This window comes from Procambarus clarkii, chromosome 82, assembly GCF_040958095.1.
Source record: "Procambarus clarkii isolate CNS0578487 chromosome 82, FALCON_Pclarkii_2.0, whole genome shotgun sequence".
In the NCBI taxonomy this organism is placed as follows: Eukaryota; Metazoa; Arthropoda; class Malacostraca; order Decapoda; family Cambaridae; genus Procambarus; species Procambarus clarkii.
This window is the reverse complement of record NC_091231.1, coordinates 2811159-2830560: the sequence shown is the minus strand read 5'-3', so window position 1 is coordinate 2830560 and position 19402 is coordinate 2811159. Positions and strand designations below refer to the sequence as shown.

The following is a 19402-nucleotide window of genomic DNA, read 5'->3' as shown; positions in this document are numbered from 1 at the left end:
GATATCCTAGCCTAATTCTGGCAATTACAATGTCACACTGTCATTGTGACACTAGTGGAAGTTTTATGCTGTCCGTTCATATAATTCTCGATTCTAAACATGTTTACTTAGTTTAGTTCATTAATTATGCACCCCATATATCATCTTGTGGGCGGTAGTGGAAAAGGTTACAGAGGCACATAAACATGTCATAGCTCTTTATACTCTTGCTTTCTGGCTTTTGTGTGTCAGTGACTGCTCTTCTGTCTTCCCTAATTTCCTAACATATTGCGGCTTTGACAGAAGAGATTGGAATGCCCATATCCCACTCAACTTCAGGCTTATCACATTCAGTTTTAGCTGCCTTGTTTGTGTCATCATGCTGGACAACACCTATATGAGAAGGTATCCATACAAATGAGACTTTGAAACTCCTACTGTTTGCAATAATAATGTTGTTTATAATGGATGTTACAACTACAACCTTTTGAAGATCAATGCTAATTTTATCTAGATAATGTAATAAACGAAAGTTTTCTATGTCAACAGAAAGGCAGAAATATAAGCTACACTTTAAATACTTGTCATAAATATAACTGAAGTGAAAGCGAAGATATATGCATTTGATACTGTACAGTTTCTTGATGGCTTGCTCTAAGAGTGTGAAGCCCTTCACACCAGCCTATAAATTGTGTAATTTATTTCCATATATGCTAATTAACCTTAAAATCTATATGTCAGAAGGAAGGAAGATGTAGACGTTAATGTGACAACATTTCAAGAAATATCTCTCTCTTTAAAGTTAAATAATACAATCCTATCGCCGGTGTCCGGACACATGAAAGCTACTTAGGTATCAGTGGCCAGCCAGGTGGAGATCACAGGCTGTACAATACTGATAAATTATGTAATTCACAGAGATACGTTGATAAATATTAATGTTTTATATTTCATTAAAAATACAGATATATATTTTGTTTCATACTTTTAAATGTAACAATATTTCAGTATATATTATATAAGCATAGTATATATAATTCAGTATATACAATATATAATAAGAGTGTCAGACCACGGAGGAAGAATTGAAACAGGAATTTCCTTTAGTACTTTCTTATATTAATACATCTTCAGAGCGAACCATTCCTTCTGAAGATGTATTAATATACGAAAGTACTTAGAGCATTCTATTGTGGTTTTAATATTGAACAATTATACATATACGAAACAGACAAATCTGGTGTCCGAAATAGTAAAAATATTAGTGTGCGATGTGATCAATGTAAGGGGGATATTGGGTGTGCCTCGTATCCCCTACAACAACAAGAAGTTCGAGAGCGATGAGGCCGCCACCTACTAGCTTCAGGATGTCGTCGAATCTAAATCAACAATATACTACCGCCGCTACTTTCTCGGAAACGTAAGTACCTGCCGCTTTACTTCTCTCACCCTGCCTGACCTGGCCTAGCCAGACCTGACCTGGCCTAGCCTTACCTAGCCTAGTCTGACCTGGCCTAGTCTGACCTGACCTGGCCTAGCCTTACCTAGCCTAGTCTGACCTGGCCTAGTCTGACCTGGCCTAGTCTGACCTGACCTGGCCTAGCCTTACCCAACACTAATCACCACACGTGACAGCCCAAACGAATCGCAAATAAGTACACGTAACAAGTCATATGCCCGGACACTCTTTCACCTTGGGGACTGAGTGGTAACTATTGTATAGAAGAGCCGGCTCCCTGAGAGTGGTAAGAGGGCGTGATAAGAGGCTAATGTGTGGTCTTGAAGGAAGTCGATAAAGCAGACAATTTTCAAAAGGAAGGGCAGCATAACGAGCAGACAGGAATGGACAGACAGTCGGTTATCCCATAATGTGTAATACGCCCCGCACAGCATGGGTGGAGTGGGGGGGGGGTTGTAGCAGGGCACAGTATGGTGATGGTGCGGGTGAAGTACACACCCACTGAATTCCTGCCATCAATAATTGTTTTCATAACCATTAGAACAATGGCATCCCTCCAGCCACCATCCTTCCACTGACCCCCTCCTCTGGTCCTCCACCTCAGACAATAACCCCCCACACCCCCTCTCCCTTCCAGACATCAGCATGTCAAAATCAGTGCCATAATGTGTTTAAACTATTTAAACTAAGTCATTGTGTATCTCAAGGTATCTTAATTCATTTGAAAGTGTACATGTGCATTCGTTCATATACTCGCCTAATTGTGCTTGCTGGGGTTGAGCTCTGGCTCTTTAGTTCCACCTCTCAACCGTCAATCAACAGGTGTACAGGTTTCTGAGCCTATTGGGCTCTATCATATCTACACTTGAACCTGTGTATGGAGTCAGCCTCCACCACATCACTTACTAATGCATTCCATTAGATATAATCATATATGATTACACATAATCATAATCATTCTATACACATAATCATATATGTGTACGTCAACATATACATACATGCGTATATATACCTCATATTAAAATACTGATAAACGAATGACCATGAAGAAATTAATTTATAATTGTAGCATTATATATAATTTTAATAGACTAATTACGTGTTTATACATTTGAATGGTCCAGACAGGTGGCCAGCCTTGGACATATACACTTCTGGTAGGCACAATGACCTCATGTTAGACCCTTGATAGATTATGTGAGAGAGAGAGAGAGCTGGGGCAGGGAGGTGCGTGCCCCAGGGAGATAATCCATGCCCATGCCCCGCCTCGAGGTCAGTTCTCGAGTCACACCAAGAATAACAATCGAGCAAGTTGTCCTGACCAGGATGTGGCATATTAGGGAGGGTTGAGGAATAGGAAGCCTGTCTGATAGGGCTCTTGGCAAGCAGCTCTCCCTCAGTCTACCTATCTATATGGAAGAAATGTATCTAGGCCCTCCTCCCCCCTGCCTATTCTCTCTCCCCCACCTTTCTTCCTTCATTTCCTCCCTCCTTCCCTCCCCCTCACTAGTGAGAGAGTAGGAGTGTGAGAGTGGTTAGAGAACTCGTAGTTCTCACGCTCGTGAAATTGTCTGCGACCCTGGAGGAGTAGAGCGGAGGGGGGGATGAAAGTAGGTGACGATGGAGGAGTAGAGGGGAGCATTATATGCAGTGAACGTAGGTGTCTATGGAAGAGTACATCATAGAGGAGGGTGAAAGGAAGGTGACGATGGAGGAGGAGAAGGGAGGGGGTGTGAAGGTAGGTGATGATGGAGGAGTAGAGGGGAGGAGGGGGGCAAAGGTAGGTGTCTATGGAAGAGTACATCATAGAGGGGGGTGAAGGTAGGTGGCGATGGAGTAGAGCAAAAGGGGTGGGGGTTGAAAGTAATCCTGAGTTTAATTTTTTAGTTATATATAGTGACACCTCGGCTTACGAATGAATATTTATGAACTTTTCGGGTTACGAGCCTAATTTCTTCGAAAAATTTGAATCGGGTTACAAACTTTGCCTCGGGAAAGGAGTTTGTTGATATACGTATGGGCTGACCTAGCGCGTGGTGGCATGGTGATCGCGCCTCAGTTTACCAGTGTCTCCTGCCTAGTAAGTATCGCTGCCTGAATTCTTTGTAAAGCATTACATTTGTTTTGGGATTTTTGGCTATTTGAACATAAAATTTGTTATGATATATCTTGCCATGAGTCCCAAGAAAGCCAGTGGTAAGGTTCAAGCCAAGAAAACACATGTGAGAATGACCATAGAGGAAAAACAAGAGAGCATTCATAAACATCAAAATGGTGCACGGGTTGTTGAACTAGCTAGGCAGTACAACAAATCTGTCAACAATATGCACTGTACTTGCTAAGAAAAAGGACATTATGAGCATTAAAGTGGCAAAAGGCATATCAACAATCCCGAAACAAAGAACACAAACACTTGGGGATGTTGAAAAGTTTTTATTAATTTGGATACACAACAAAGAGTTAGCAGGTGATAGCATTTCAGAGGCCATCATTTGTGAGAAACCAAGGCATTTGCATGAAGACCTTTTAAAGAAAACCCCTGGAACGAGGGGAAAAAAGATGAATCAAGTTTGAAAATGTGAAAAGTTTGTGTGACAATAGAGCCTCGTGGAAAACTTTTGCTGTGGTCATTACCTGGTGGAATGCACCCAGGATGGAGTATCAGGGCTATACATCTTTTAAATCATAAAAGTAATAAACATTTCCCATCAACCTTACAAACCATATTAACCTATTTTCATGTATTTCCCCCATGTGCATTTTAACAAAGTTACTAAATTGCCTTTATCATTCTGTAAAATTTCAATTACAGTATACTGTATATAATTTTGTTAGTACAGGTATAAATGGACTGAATATTCTGAAATCACTATTAATTTTACAATTTCAGATTCAAAGGTGGTCTGGACACCCAATTTGGTCAGACAGGTGAAGAGAGCATTTAGGATAGTTCGAAGAGATGAAGATGGTCACAATTGTGTTTGAAGAGGCAAACGCCCCCCTTTGCTCCTGACATTATGTTCAGCCTATTGACCTCTGCACACCTAACACAAGGTAGGTTGAAAACTCCTCCTTCATGTCATTGGTTCATTAGCCAGAAACTTAGGGCCCATGCAGGAATATCCCTAAAAAAAAAAAGTGGCCCCAACAATGCATCCTCCAAGTCTGGAGGATGAGCAGGAGCATTGTCGAGAAGCAGGCCCTTTAGTGTCAAACTTTTCTCTTGCAGATATTTTTTGATGGCAGGGCAAACCACTCTACATCACAGTTTTTCTGCACGTTATATATTTTTTAAAACTCTTGGATTTTCGGAATGATACACGAGCAAGGGTTTAATTTTCAAATCGCCACACAGCACAAGAGTTAGCCTATCCTGACACAAGTTAGCCCAAGTTAGCTTGTGTCCGGGCAGTGACGTCTCCTGTTGGGTAATGTATGTCCTCTTCGGCAATTTTTTCCAGAATAGCCATGTCTCCTCACAATTAAACACTTGTTGTGGAATATATCCATCAATACAGTATCTACAAAATCTTTAAAATCACGAACAAATCTTTCAGCCCCTACTTTGTCTGAGCTGGCACCCTCACCATGCCTCACAACACTATGAATACCACGTCTTTTTTTCAAAATTTCTCAAACCATCCCCTACTCACCTTAAACTCTTTCGTATCTGCAAAACTCGTTCTAGGGGTTTTCTTTATAAGATCTTGCATGAAGATTTCATTGTTGACCAAACCACACACTGGAAATTGAATAGACGACAACATTTCGATCCGTCCTGGACCATTATAAAGTCGATTGTGATGAGATGAGGGAAGCAAGAGCATTAAGTAGGCAAGAGAGAGAGGTGAGGAGATGGCAAGTATGTACGTATGTACATGAATAAAACATGTACATACTTATACATAACGTGTGTAAATAGTGTAATAAACACAATAACAGTATTTTGGGAGGAGGAATGTTGGCGAGTAATGTGTTGGAGGAGGGAGGGAGGACTGGCAGGGTGTGGCAGCTCACTCATGTTTTTTGGGCTCACCATACCAACATAGTGGATCGTTATGGTGAATACATACGTAGATGGGTATATACAATGTGTGTATATAGTGTAATAACAGCAAAAACACTGTTTGATTGTAGAATATGTCGCATATATGAGGCCCATAATTTTGAGCATAGCGATGTTCTATACTTTGAATTATATAAATTCCACAAATTACACACTTTTAAATAATATTACAGTAAAAAAAAAAGAAGAAATGAATGAGAAACTTCAAAATAATTGCGCAACATTTTATTCGCAGCAACTGCCGTCGCACGGGGTGGCGGGGCCGACAGACCCCCATCGCTCCAACGCTCAGCGCCCATAATTTGCTCAACTTCCCAGCTCCATCGCAGCTAAAGTAAGTCACATACAATATTTTGTGTTTAGTTTCCCCGTGATCAGACTCTGCATTTTAACAATATAAGAAGAGAAAAAAAATTTTTGGAAAGAATTTATTTCTTGTGCACCAGGGTGTTATTTGGAGACAGAGCAGTTCAGTGGTTAACCTACTAAATTTTTTTTTCTCCCACACACGCACCCCCCTAGGAAGCAGCCTGTAACAGCTAACTCCCAGATACCTATTTACTGTTAGGTAACAGGGGTCATCCCCTTTTGTACAAAGAATCTGCTAAAGCTTTTAGGGCTAATCTTTGACACTCGTTTGTCTTTGTCGCCCCATATTTTTTACGTCTGAGTTGAATGCTCTAAGGCCCTTAACTAACTTTAGGTCATGTCCCATACTTCTTGGGGAGCTAATCGACACTGCTCCTCTCTTTACATTCCTCTCTCGTTCTGTCTAAACTCGATTATGGCCCTGTTTACTCGTCTGCTTCTCCTTCTACCCTTCACCATCTGGACACACTGCATCATACTGGGTTACGGCTCAGCTCTGGTACCTTTCCTTCGACACCTACCCTAAGCCTGTATGTTGAAACTGGCGTCCTGTTTCTACAGGATCGCCATGATCGCTACTGTCTTCTCCACCTTGCACGGTCCTTACAGCACCCTCACTCTTGCTTATGTCATGCCTTGACCTTTACCCATCCTGTGGTTCCTGTTCCCCTTCACCACCTATCTCTTTCTGTACGGTTGTCTCTCTTACAAAATGCTCTTTCAGTTTGTGTTACCAATATTTCCCCTCGTGTCATTCCGTCTTTGCCCCTATGGAGGGGTCCCCGTTCCTAAATTCTGTAAGCCTTGACCCACATGACTAAAACTTTTACCCCTCCTACAGTTCTAAATCACCTTTTCCTTGAACACTTTTCTTCACACTTGCACTCTATTTCCGTCTTCACCAATGGGTCTTAAGTCTGCAGACGGTGTAGGCTACTCTGTTGTTTTTCCTGACTGCACCTTTGTGTCTCCTGCCTCCGGAGACTAGCATCTTCATGGCAGAACTTTATGCTATTCTCTATGCTCTTCATCAACTCTTTTTCTCGCTGTCAATCCTCCTCTGTGTTTGTAGTTGACACTTGCAGTGCCCTCATGGCTCTAGAATCCTTTAATCCAGTCCATCCTTTGGTAGTTGAAATTCAACATTGGCTGTTTCTTATCTCCAGTAGATTTAAGACAGTGGAATTTCGCTGGATTCCCACCCATATTTGTGTGTTCTTAAATGAGCGTGCGGACACTGCTGCTAAGGAAGCTATCCGCACCTGTCCCATCTCCCGTAAAGGTATTCCTTATTATGACTTTTACCCAGTTATTCATTTCCCCATTCTTGCCCGTTGTCAGGGTTGTTGGTCTTCTGTTACTGGTAACAAATTGTGTGCTCTTAAGAGTAGTGTGTTCCCGTGGCCTTCCTCCTACCACCGTAACCGGTGGTGGGAAACGGCTCTGGCGAGGTTGTATATTGCTCATACACGTTTAACTCACGGGCACTTAATGGAGCGCTGCCCTGCTTCTTATTGTCCAAACCGTTGTCTCTACATGTCCTGACTTCCAGGACTTACGTGTCTTGCTTCCCGACCATCCCTCACTGTCAATTGTCCCTCGATAAAATTCTTGGTAAATTCAATACCTTTGATATTGTTCGCCGTATGCGTTTTTGTTCTTGTATTGGCGACGTTAGTGATATTTAGCGCACTATGATTATCCCACACATTTGATGGTTTGATAATTACTGTACTGTACAGTACTTTGGTTTGGAATGTATCAAATAAAGTTGTTTCATGTATTCAAATGTGTGAGAAAATCCACTGGGGCTGTGAGATGAAGCGAACCTATAACAAAGGCATTGCCAGTTGCATACTCTACCACCACTGATGGTAAAATTCTTACAACTGGATATCTTGTGTGACGGGTTATGGTATCACAGCTATACTGAACCAAGATGGTATGGCTCTCCCTCACATAAATGAAAGAAATGCTGCTATTGGCCTTGCAGTGTGTAAGTAGCAGGTGGAAACAAATGAAAATTATCAAATAAATAATTAAACAATTTACTGAAATAGTAATGAACAAAAATAACACATGACAATACTTGACTATCATGTAATGCAAAGGTGAACAAGTTAGTATGACCTTAAATGCAAAAAATAAAGTATAAGCAATGAATAAAAGTATGAAGATATACTGGTGTTCTGAAGACAGCTACCATACCACCATGGCATCAGTCACATGATGTTGGCTGGAAGTGGACGACGGGTTGGAGACACCAAGGTGATCCTAGAGCACTAAGGGAGAGATTGCCTCTCCAGGGAGGCAGCGCTCTTTATATAGTCCGGCGGTGATGACTCATCCAGTGTCAACACGAGGTGGACATCTGGTCAACTAGCAAACTGCTCGTTGTGGCTGGCGGTGCCTTTGTGTTGAGCTGTACCACTGTCAGTTGAAGGCGGCTAACTGCTTGTTTGTGGGGACAAACTGCCAGTTAGCAGTGGTGCCCGGCTTGCCTCTGAGTCGTACCAGGCCGTGCCAGGCCCTGCGGGGGTATGGAGAGGTGGCAGGACTGATGACTCTTCTGGGCTGGTGTAGATGTATACTTCCAGTGCAGAGGCATTGAAGGTGAAGGGAAAAGGCAGTTCCACTGCTATGCAGGGGATTCACGTGACACTTGTGAAGCCACAGAAAGTCTGGAGGCCCTACTGAAGCCAGTCCAAGTATTAAATAAAACCCCTGAAGTACGCCGGTGAAGGGTAAAGTGAAGGGTGAAGCAAGACCGTATGCCCCAACTTCAGGCACACACAGAAAATCACATTTTGGTCCCGCCTCTCAACTGTGTATTTGAAGTTGGGGCGTATGGTGTTGAACTGCTTCAGCCTTCACCTGAGTGCTTGTAGGTCTTACGTAAGACGTTGACTCAAGGAGGGGCCTCAAAACTTGCTGTGATTTATGGGGAAATCCGGTTGTAAGACTTTTACAAAGTCAGTAATATACTGTGGTAGAGTATGCAGCTGCCAGTGCCTTGGGCAAGGGTTTACGTCGCCTCACAGCTCCAGTGGATTTTCTGCTTGGTGTATATCAGGTTGTGATTTTGTGTGTGTACCGTATTGTTATGATCACCGTCTGATAAGTCCTTTCTGACCTCAAGAGTCACTTTTACCCACCTAGAAAGATTGCAGATGGCCAAAGCAGTTATTTAAGTTAAGAAGGGACAAGTCTTAAACAGAATTTTGCATAATATTTGACTGTAAAGGGGTAAATTGAGGTAGATTGAAAAACAAAATGGTGAACCGGGCAGGCGGTACTCACAATTAGGCGAGTACACTCGGGAACTTTTAAAGTGCAACCAAACATGTTTTAGGCTCTCACAACAAGAGGTGAGTGGTGGTGGCTCAGGTGCTCAGCCAATCAGAGCACCTAAGGAGGGAGGGCAGGAGTGAGAGGGGGGTGGTATGTGGAAGTTTGGTGACAGTTGTGTGTAGTTTGTTCATCTTCATTGTAAGTTTCATGGCTTGGTGTGCATTTCCCTAGTAAATTTAATTAGGGAAAAATTCAGGTGTTTGATTTTTTAAATCAACTTTTTAAATGTTGAGTTGTTAAAGCCTCAAAGTGCATGGAGTTGGTTTGGGAGTATGGCATCCTCATGCTGTTGCGTGCTCGCGTGAGGTAGCAAAGGTGATGTAAAGTTGTGGGGTGTACATGCTTGGGACTTCCTCTCTCGGGATGGCTGGTGTTAGACCTGTGTGTTTGTCGGTTGTTGAAAAGCCGTCATCCTTTGCTGTTGTGGTATTGATTTTACATTGTTCATCTTGTAATTAATACTGTAGTGCGATATGTAGGGCTACCATTTGTAGGTTTAAAATGTCTAATACAAACAGTTGTCCAATGAGTTTTAATAGGAAATATCATCCACCAAGCACCATTGTACAATTATATTAATTAATAGTATATGGATTGTGCAGAACTGCTTAGAATAATCTTTAACACTTGTCTATATTTGTCATGTCAAATACCTGCACTGGTGAATGCTCAAAGACCCTTTCTTTATTCAGTGTTGTCACATACCTCATGGGGGTATGGATAGGCAAACACTCATTCGGTTAAACTTGCCTTGTAGTACTTTCAGAGCTCAGTAATTTGGAATCTGGTTAGCACTTTCCAAATAAATTGACCTTTAAAGTGAATTCCTATTTAGGTTTAAAACATTATACCGAATGAGAAACTCGGATTATATAGCCGAACACCAGAAATGTTGTTATTCAATTTGGTTGCCTAAAGCACATTCAAGGACTACACATTACATGGCATTCCAGGATTCCTCTATACCTTGCCTTATGCTGTAAACATTGCCACAACCCTGTGTTTTATTGATTTAAATGGCCACAGGGAGGCATACAACACTGCAGATTATGATGTCATTAGTTATCCACTGTGCTGACAAGTGGGCTGACTGATGTTCGTTGACACCTGTATCGTGCTTCAATTTAATCGCCAGGAGATCACCCTCTCACTAGACTCGTCTGTAGGAAGTACAGTATAGTACTGTATGTCAAATTACCTTGGATCATAAATAGCATAAGACTTGGGGGTAGGAGAGGGTTGCAGTGTTTGTCATGGCTCTCAGTTGTTCCTGGTATTAGGCAATTTAGTTCTGGAATCATTTTTGTTGGCCAATGTTAAACTTTTTCGAAAGTAGATGTTTTTCTGAAAGGGGAGGAGGGGGGGGGAACCTCTATGCATACAGTTATCTAAGTGAATACTTAGATTTATACAGTAGAATAACTACCTTCTTTTCCTTAGTCAAAAAGGTTGCTTGTTTATTTCTAGGGACTTGTATTTTCTTTTATTTTTAACTGCAGCAACTTTCAGTGAATGATAGATTCTTACTGAAAGGACCTTTACTTCATTGTTGTTGCTTTATGGTCATCTCATTGTGTACAGGGATTCCGCGAAGCTTTTGGGGTTAGTCTTTGACACTCGTTTGTCTTGGTCAGCCCATATCTCTTGCCTCCGAGTTGAATGCTCTAAGGCCCTTAACCTCCTTAAGGTTTTGTCCCATACTTCTTGTGGAGCGGATAGGCGCACGCTCCTCTATTTGCACTCCTCTCTCGTCCTGTCTAAACTCAATTATGGTTGCCCTGCATACTCTTCTGCTTCTCCTTCTACTCCTCGCCATCTTGATGCTTTGCACCATACTGGGTTGCGTCTCGGCTCTGGTGGCTTTCGTTCGACTCCCGCCCTTAGTTTGTATGTTGAGACTGGCTTTCTCTCTCTTCAGGACTGCCGTGATCGCTACTGTCTTCGCTATCTTGCGCGGTCCTTCCAACATCCTTCCTCTCGCCTCTGTCATGCATTGACTTTTCCTCCTCCAGTGGTTCCTGTTCCTCTTCATTGTCTCCCACTTTCTGTCCAGTTATCTCGCTTACAGGATTCTCTTTCTGTTCATATTTCTAATGTTTCTCCTCGTATTGTTCCTTCATTACCTCCGTGGAGAGTCCCCCTTCCCAAGTTTTGTACGTCCCTGACTTGTATTACTAAAGCCTTTACCCCTCCTACAATTCTGAAAAGCCTCTTCCTTGAGCACTTTTCTTCGCACTCCCACTCTATTTTCATCTTCCCTGATGGGTCTAAGTCTGCGGATGGTGTGGGCTACTCTGTTGTTTTTCCTGACCGTACTTACATGTGTCGCCTCCCTTCGGAGGCTAGCGTATTTACGGCAGAACTTTATGCTATTCTCTATGCTCTTCGTCTCTTGCTTTCTCATTCTCATTCCTCCTTTGTGGTTGTAGTTGATTCTCGTAGTGCCCTCATGGCTCTAGGGTCCTTTAATCCTGTCCATCCGGTGGTCATTGAGATTCAACATTGGCTGTTTCTTATTTCTAGTAAATTTAAATCAGTAGAGTTTTGCTGGGTTCCCAGCCATATTGGTGTTTCAATGAGCGTGCGGATGCTGCCGCTAAGGAAGCTATCCGTTCTTGTCCCATCTCCCGTAAAGGTATTCCTTATTCCGACTTTTATCCTGTTATTCATTCTTCCCCGTTGGCAGGGTTGTTGGTCCTCTGTGGTTGGTAACAAGCTGCGTACTCTCAAACTTAGTGTGTCCCCGTGGCCTTCCTCCTACCACCGTAACCGGCGGTGGGACACTGCTTTGGCACGGCTGTGGGTTGGTCATACCCACGGTCACTTAATGGAGCGCCGCCCTGCTCCTTATTGTCCGAATTGCAGTTGTCCCTCTTACAGTTGTGCATATCCTTGTTGAATGTCCTGACTTCCAGGATGAGCGTGTGTCTTGCTTTCCGACCGTCCCTCACAGTCACTTGGCCCTCGATAGAATTCTAGGTGAATCGGATACTTTTGATATCGTTCGCCTTATGCGTTTTTGTTCTCGTATTGGCATTCTTAGTGATATTTAGCGCCCTCTGATTATTTCGCACTTTGGTGCCTTCTTTTGGTAATTACCTTACCTTCATTGTTGTTTCATTTTAGTGTGGTAGTTGTGATATGGATTGTTCTGGCTCACGTGCAAGGTCTTGGATTTTTTTTGGTTTTATATTAAGAAATAGCCAGTCTTGTTACTATTTGTAGAGTTAGAGATCTGCATTAAGGCCTCAATATTATATTCTTTATTTTTTTATAACATGTTATCAGCAATTTTTGTGGTTGGTAATATTTAGATTAATGTCAGTGATGTATATGACAAGGGTTAAGACCCTTTGTGGTATGACAGCATTTTTCCCCAGTCATTTCTTTAACAAATGAAAGGGTCCTCGTAACCATTCTTTTGTCCTTTCTACCATGTACCTGTTTATTGCTTCTTGGTCTTTCATTTGGTACTTTGGCTATTAAAACAATGGCCTTTGGTAATGTTGCAATTACCATTTAAAAAAAAAAAGAGCAGGTTCATTAGGCAGGGTTTGTTTTTAGCAAACAGTTTTACAAAAAAAATTCCATTCCTTCAGGACCTTGCAGATGTCAATTAGTTTGACCTGACAGTAATCTGTTTTGCCCTTTCAAACAATGATGGTTTTAATCTAGGTAAAATATTTCAGAATATCTGAAGTTTGGCAGACAAATCATTTAAGAGCTTTGATTAAATTTAAGTTACAAGACTTTGTGAAAACCATGTTGTATAGATGCTTCAGGGTCACTTTGTTAAATTTACAAAACATTAGAAATGATCTTTAGTTAATTTAATTATTTGTACAAAGCTTAAGTGTTGCATAGCTTTACATTTACTTTCAAATATGAAAACTAAAATATTGACTAAAGTTTCTTCCACTTTAATATTTCATGACTAATTTGCAATATTTGTTAGTTTATGTAAATTGAATAGGTAGTCCACTTTTACATCTTTTCAATGCATTTTGCATGCACCTATGTAACAAGTTACAAATAGGTGTAAATTTTACCAAGTATTTATTTTCAAAGTAAAAAAATTTCAGATGTTTAAACATTGCATCAATAGTAGTAAACAATAATTTTCAGCATAATTTCAGGATAAGGTATATAAAGTAGTTTCATTAAAATTGTTTTATTTAATAAGTTTTACATATAGTATTTATAATACATCTAATATTTATTACTGTTTCAGGTTGTGGGACAGATGCTCCTAGATGAACAGAAGATCCAAAAGGCCAAGACAACTCCAGAGACAATCACCTGTAAAAGAAAAATAAACATCAAACAGGGACACTACTTTTATTATCACCAATGCCTAATAATAAGCCCAAAAAGTCCTAACAGCCTATCTTTTAAGATAGTCTCAGCAAGGCCTATCCCTTCCTCTGGTTTTAGTGCAGACCTTGTTCCCTGAATGGGTGCATTACATCCGCCACTTTAGTGCCATCAACACATTGTACATATGCTTTACTGAAAGCACTGTACAATGCATGCCAGGCACTAAAGTTTTAGATGCATCCACCCATTCAGCAAACAAGCCCTGTGAGAATTAACAATGTAACCATTGTTAAGGGTCCCTAAACCTATGCAAATCTAGTCCATCTATTAGATGGGTAGTAGAGCAAAGCTCTGAAAAAGCCAAGCCAGGGAAATCTGCAGGACTGCCTGGTCCCCTTTTATGAAATGGGGTAGGATCAGTACAAACTGCATCATCCCCTGTGGGTTGTAACAGTAGGACATGGTTACACACCTATAAATGGACTAGATAAGAGAATTAAGATTAGGTCATTGATATAGCTAAAACATCAAATTCAAACTCACCCACTTTTGTAGATTTCCTTTTGCAGAGTAAAGGAGCCTCACTCCAAGCCAATCCATGCATCATAATCACTTTCACCTGAAAAATATTTCAACAAATTAATTTCAGATTTAAAGCCAATCTTGCTTTACTTTTCAAATTAGCATTCAGTACTTTACAAATTCAGATGGAAAAAATTTCTTTAAGGAATTTACCTTTCCTACATATTCTAGTAGCAGTAGTAAAGATCTAATTTAGCAATATAAATATATGGCATCAATTTGCAAAGTTTCAGTAAGTGTCATTTGAGAAACTATCCACAACTGCACTTCAATGGCAATTTACATTAATCTTTAGCCAATGCTATATTGTTTAAGTTATTACCATTTTTTTTTACTTTTATGCAAATCTATTCAGATTAACCTTTACTACAACTCACCTGATTCTGATTAACTCTTCCAACTGACAGAGGGACTTCTGGACTTTCCAAACCACATTCTGGAAAACTATATAAATTTAAAACCAAGCTAAAGTAAACATTTAATATTTTTTTTTACTTTCAAGGGAAAAATACCATCATATAACAAAACTTTTCCTGCCATTAACTTTATTTGACTCATGATTACCCTTAACAGTGTTATACATTTATAGATTAAAGCTTATTTAACAAACATTTAATGTTAACTAAACAAGATTTATATTTCATTAAAATTTTATTAATAAAACACCCTCAACTATGCTGTTTAAGATCTAATGCCCCACATTACAATTTTCACAATTTCAACATATTCTATTCAATACATTCCTGAAAGGACTAAACTTGCAGATATGGTACCCACTAGCCTAAGCCTAGACTTCCATACCCTAATATATAATAGATTTTTAGCAATTAACTTCTACCCTCTAATTCCAATGTACACAACACTACTTACTGTAGATCTGCAAGTATTTTCCTGCAGCTCTTTGTTGCCAGGACCTTCCACAACCTGTCATGTGAACAGTAAATATTACTAAAAAGTTATTTGCATAGCGATGTTATTTTGTTCATACCTGTACCATCAGTTTAACAGTTGCCGTTTTAAATGGCACACTAAGTATCTTGTTGTCCCATCTTTTGAAATGACTAGCTTTGTTTGTAATTAATAGTCAACATCCTATGCAAATTTTATTTTCCAACAACTTTAGTCATGAACATTTTTCTGGAACATTGCAAACAAACTTTAATTTAACAACCATGTATAACATTTGAATAAAAGCAATACAAAATTTATATTTATAATTTATATTATTCTCCCCCCCCCCCTTCCTCCCAACTGTTCAGTGTCAAAAGGGAGGGGGGGGATGGTGTCCATTTACGGTACCACTTACATTTTAGTGTGGGCTTCATCCACTATTCTGATGTTAGCTGGAACATTTGTGCCACCTGCTGGTTTGAAAGGGAGGCATACCATGTGCCAATTCAGGAAGCTTTCCACGTTCCTCACTGCATGTCAGCTCAGGACCTCGCTACCATGTTGGGAGGCAGTTGAAGACTAACCAATCAACATCCCAGGCTGGAGAGTAGTGCCTTTTTTTTCTCTGGGAGAATTTACCACCTGCAAAAAAATTTAATACTCTTAACAATCTACACCATCTATCTCTTCTTTATCTAGCCCCCAAACCTTATATTTGTCAGCATTAAACTGCATCTGGTTGTCTTAACCATTTCAAAACTATATAGGGTATCAGTATTTTTTATTTGCCAATTCTGCAACTATTGCAGTCTAAACCATAATCTTGCGAATAACCGAGGTCCAAGGAGAGCTTTTAGGCACTACAGTACTTACAAACACTTCTCCCAACTTAACCCCATTTATACTAATTTCCTTTGGTATAGCCATGACCTAATCAACTTCAGTCAGCATTCCCAATGATCCGAGCCCCTATCAATTTTGCGCCACTATCAAAATCTTTGCTGAAGTCAAGGTACACAAAATCACAAACCTTATCACTATTTCCTCAACTATGCAAACCTAATCCATGAACATTTAGTAATAAAACTATGCGATTCATGTATCTAGTCATGTTTCTCAAAAAGAGTAGAGAAATGGCACTTGCAATGTTAGATTCTAGTAACTTTCCTCACAATAGACTAAGCTAATTGGTCACTAACTTAAGCGTTAAAGTTAACTTTTCCTTTAAAACTTGCTATATTAGGAACTTTCCACGACCGGCCTTTACCCGACATAATTAAATAGTGTAAAAACGGTATATTAAATGCAGTAAAACTACGGTAAATTCAATATGATAAACTTGCATTCTTTAAGCATGGGCTGCATAGTAAGTGAACTAAACTAAATGTTAAGCACCCTGGCAAACCACTTCGTTCTATTCAATTTATTTAATCACTTTGTCCGGCTAGATTTTTTAGATTAGATTAAAGGAACACCCTCCCTGGTAACGGCTGAACTAGTTAACCAAATAGAAATATTTAGGTAAAATACTTTCATAAAACCCGTCTACTTCCCCCACCAGCAGACTTTTTCAGCTAAAGGCATAATGTAAAATTCCACTTTAGTAAATAAAGACTTAAAAAGACACTACCCATCTGTGTAGTTACCGGTTACCTGACATTCTACGCTTAAAATAACCCATCTATTCCCCATAATTTTGAGATTGTTCGATATAACTTACCTCTCACCCGCTGGTCGAGTACACAGCAGTATATATCCTCCTCCATCACTCACCGCGTGGATACTATTTCACTCTGGCCGCAAATTGCCTCAAATCACCTACGTTGTCCATAAACATATATAGAAGAGCAACTGACCGTAACACCCGTATATAGATCATCACATAACGTGGGAACATTAGTAGTACTGCTGTCAAAACATAGATGGCGCCAGGACAAACGGTAATTCCTATGGACTCGCCTAGTTATGCGTAGGGAATTGAGCTTCAGCTGTTTGGTCCCGCCCCTCAGCTGTATTCACCTAGTTGTACTCACCTAATTTGTGCTTGCAGGGGTTGAGCTTTGGTTCTGTGGTCCCGACTCTCAACCGTCAATCAACAGGTGTACAGGTTCCTGAGCCTATTGGGCTCTATCACATCTACATTTGAAATTGTGTATGGAGTCAGCCTCCACCACATCACTGCTTAATACATTCCATTTGTTAACTACTCTGACACTGAAAAAATTCTTTCTAATATCTCTGTGGCTCATTTGGGTACTAAGTTCCCCTTGTTCGTGTTCCACCCGTGTTAAAGAGCTGTCTTTGTAACTATCAAAATGCATATATCTTTGCTTTCACTTCAGTTATATTTATGACAAGGGATTTAAAATTTGCCTATATTTCTGCTTCTCTGATGACATTAAAAACTTTCGTTTATTACAGTATCTACATAAAATTAACATTTATCTTCATTAGGTTGTAGTTCTCATCAATAGGGAGAGCGTCGGTAAAAAAAAAAAAAATTTTTAAATATAAATATCTTTCCTCTCTCAATAATATGCCCGAAACGCTATGCGTACTAGTGGCTTTACGTATTGTATGTACTAGCTCTATCTATAAATCCAATATTATGTTTGTAAATCGACTATTTATGTACTTTCCTGAATAAAATGAACTTTACTTTACTAATATCTAATCTCTGTGACTAAAACGTAAGAACGACTTTATCTATGCCTTTTGGCACCGACCTGTGGGATTCTGCTGGTAATATCTTGCAACTCTGATAACATCTGTTTAGGTACTTGGTTATCCACTGTAGCACTTGTCCTGTCATTTGTTATTTCTCCAACTTGAGCACTAGCCTCCTGTGGGATACAACGTGGGAGACATTAATACTCCAAACTTTTACCATCCCTGAACAGACCTCCAATGTTAAAGCAAAAATATGGGAAAGACTAATTAGGAGTTATCTAGAAATAGTGAGGACAGTGATGGTCAGGGGTATACATAGGAAAAGTAAACCATGTGTAGGAAGGAAATAGGACCAATACACTAATAATTGATTAGACGAACATCAATACCAGGGGGGTACTCCAGAAACCAAGTTAAAAACTCAAAAATATAAGGCCTGTGAATAATGTAATACTAGCTGGAATGGGTACCCTCAATACTGGAGAAAAATACGGCTGCAAGAAGCTCTCTTAAATTGACCAAGGTAAGGGGGCTTTGTTGACTAGTAATGCAGTTAGGCTGTTTGGTTGGTTATTGTGTTGTCATTGTGTTCTGTTTTTAAATCAACAAATAAGGGCTTGGAAATTAAACATCATAGTGTGCTGGTGACTCAAAATGAATTGATACGCAAGAGTTAAGACTACATACAGGAGGATCAATTAAATGCCACATCAGGAGAAGAAAAAAAGTTAATAGAAATTAAGTTTTGCCTAAAAATTGCCTAGGATAGAATGTAAAGAAATTTGATAATTTTGTGAACGTTTGTGATAATTCTATTTTACTCTAAGAGGTATAGTACTACCATAAATTTTAGGTAAGTAGCCCAAGTTTACTTACTGTAGGTAGGGTATACACATGATAAACTATCCACAAATGTAAATGGTTTGACTTTGAACTCGACTTAGTGTCCAGCACTTTAAATTATATGAATCTAAACTGTCTCACTCTTAGGATGGGGTCCATAATAAATTAAACTGGTGTTAGGGTCTCTTGGTCATGGTGATAAGCTTTATAAATAGTGCACACACTCGTTTTTAAAGTAAAAGATTAACTTAGATAAGAGAATATTGGGGCTGAATGCCCGAATCCATTACATGCCTCAACTTTTCCACTTGTGCTCATAGGATGAGTGTGGGGAGCGCATAATAACCAATTAGGAGTGAGTTTGAGAAGGACAGACCAATGACAGACTTGCATCCATAGAAAATCTGATAAAATAATTGTATTGTATAACTTCATTTAGTTAACTATCTTGAAAAATAACCTAAGAACATTTAGGAGAAAATTAATTGATGTCAATAAAAAGCCACTTTGAAATAAATAATTCAGAAAATATATATTTTTTGTATTAGTATACTTGACTGGATATTTATTAGTATACTTGATTGGATATTCCACATTGATACCAACATAATAGAAAACAATGAATGAGAAGGCATTGTATTAATTGCCATAGATAAAATAAGTATACAATATTTATAATTAGATAAAGTCATAAGAGGACAAGAACTTGTCCTCCAGAGACCAAAATTGGGGATGAATGCTCGTCTATTTTCACTACAAATAAAGTATGTGTTGGATTTGCCAGGTTCCAGAAAAGCGTACATTGAGCCACTATGCAAAAAAATAAATAAATATCGGAAAAATAAACATTTGGGAAACTTGGGAGATTACTC

General features: G+C 39.7%; 1 protein-coding gene and 1 long non-coding RNA gene across 8 annotated transcripts; one reads left to right on the top strand and one right to left on the bottom strand.

Moving 5' to 3' along the window:
- The first annotated feature begins 1063 nt into the window (after positions 1 to 1063).
- LOC138358226 (uncharacterized) lies at positions 1064 to 13557 on the top strand. The gene is made up of 4 exons (XR_011225252.1): positions 1064 to 1399; positions 4332 to 4495; positions 5743 to 5841; positions 13459 to 13557. It is a non-coding gene; the product is annotated as an uncharacterized lncRNA (long non-coding RNA).
- LOC138358225 (uncharacterized) lies at positions 13383 to 18199 on the bottom strand. Of its 7 annotated transcripts, none has more exons than XM_069315816.1 (6): positions 17744 to 18199; positions 15433 to 15659; positions 14997 to 15050; positions 14504 to 14570; positions 14092 to 14163; positions 13383 to 13526 (listed from the first exon to the last, which is right to left on the bottom strand). In XM_069315816.1, the coding sequence occupies exons 2-6, from the start codon at positions 15513 to 15515 to the stop codon at positions 13455 to 13457; spliced, it is 348 nt and encodes a 115-aa protein (XP_069171917.1). In that variant the 5' UTR covers positions 15516 to 15659; positions 17744 to 18199; the 3' UTR covers positions 13383 to 13454. The 7 variants fall into 7 exon arrangements, 5 of the variants coding, with proteins under 5 accessions (XP_069171917.1, XP_069171919.1, XP_069171916.1 ...); XM_069315818.1 differs by lacking the exon at positions 17744 to 18199 and adding an exon at positions 16738 to 17495 and having other exon boundaries at positions 14504 to 14562; XM_069315815.1 differs by lacking the exon at positions 17744 to 18199 and adding an exon at positions 16738 to 17491.
- Between the last annotated feature and the right edge of the window lie 1203 nt (positions 18200 to 19402).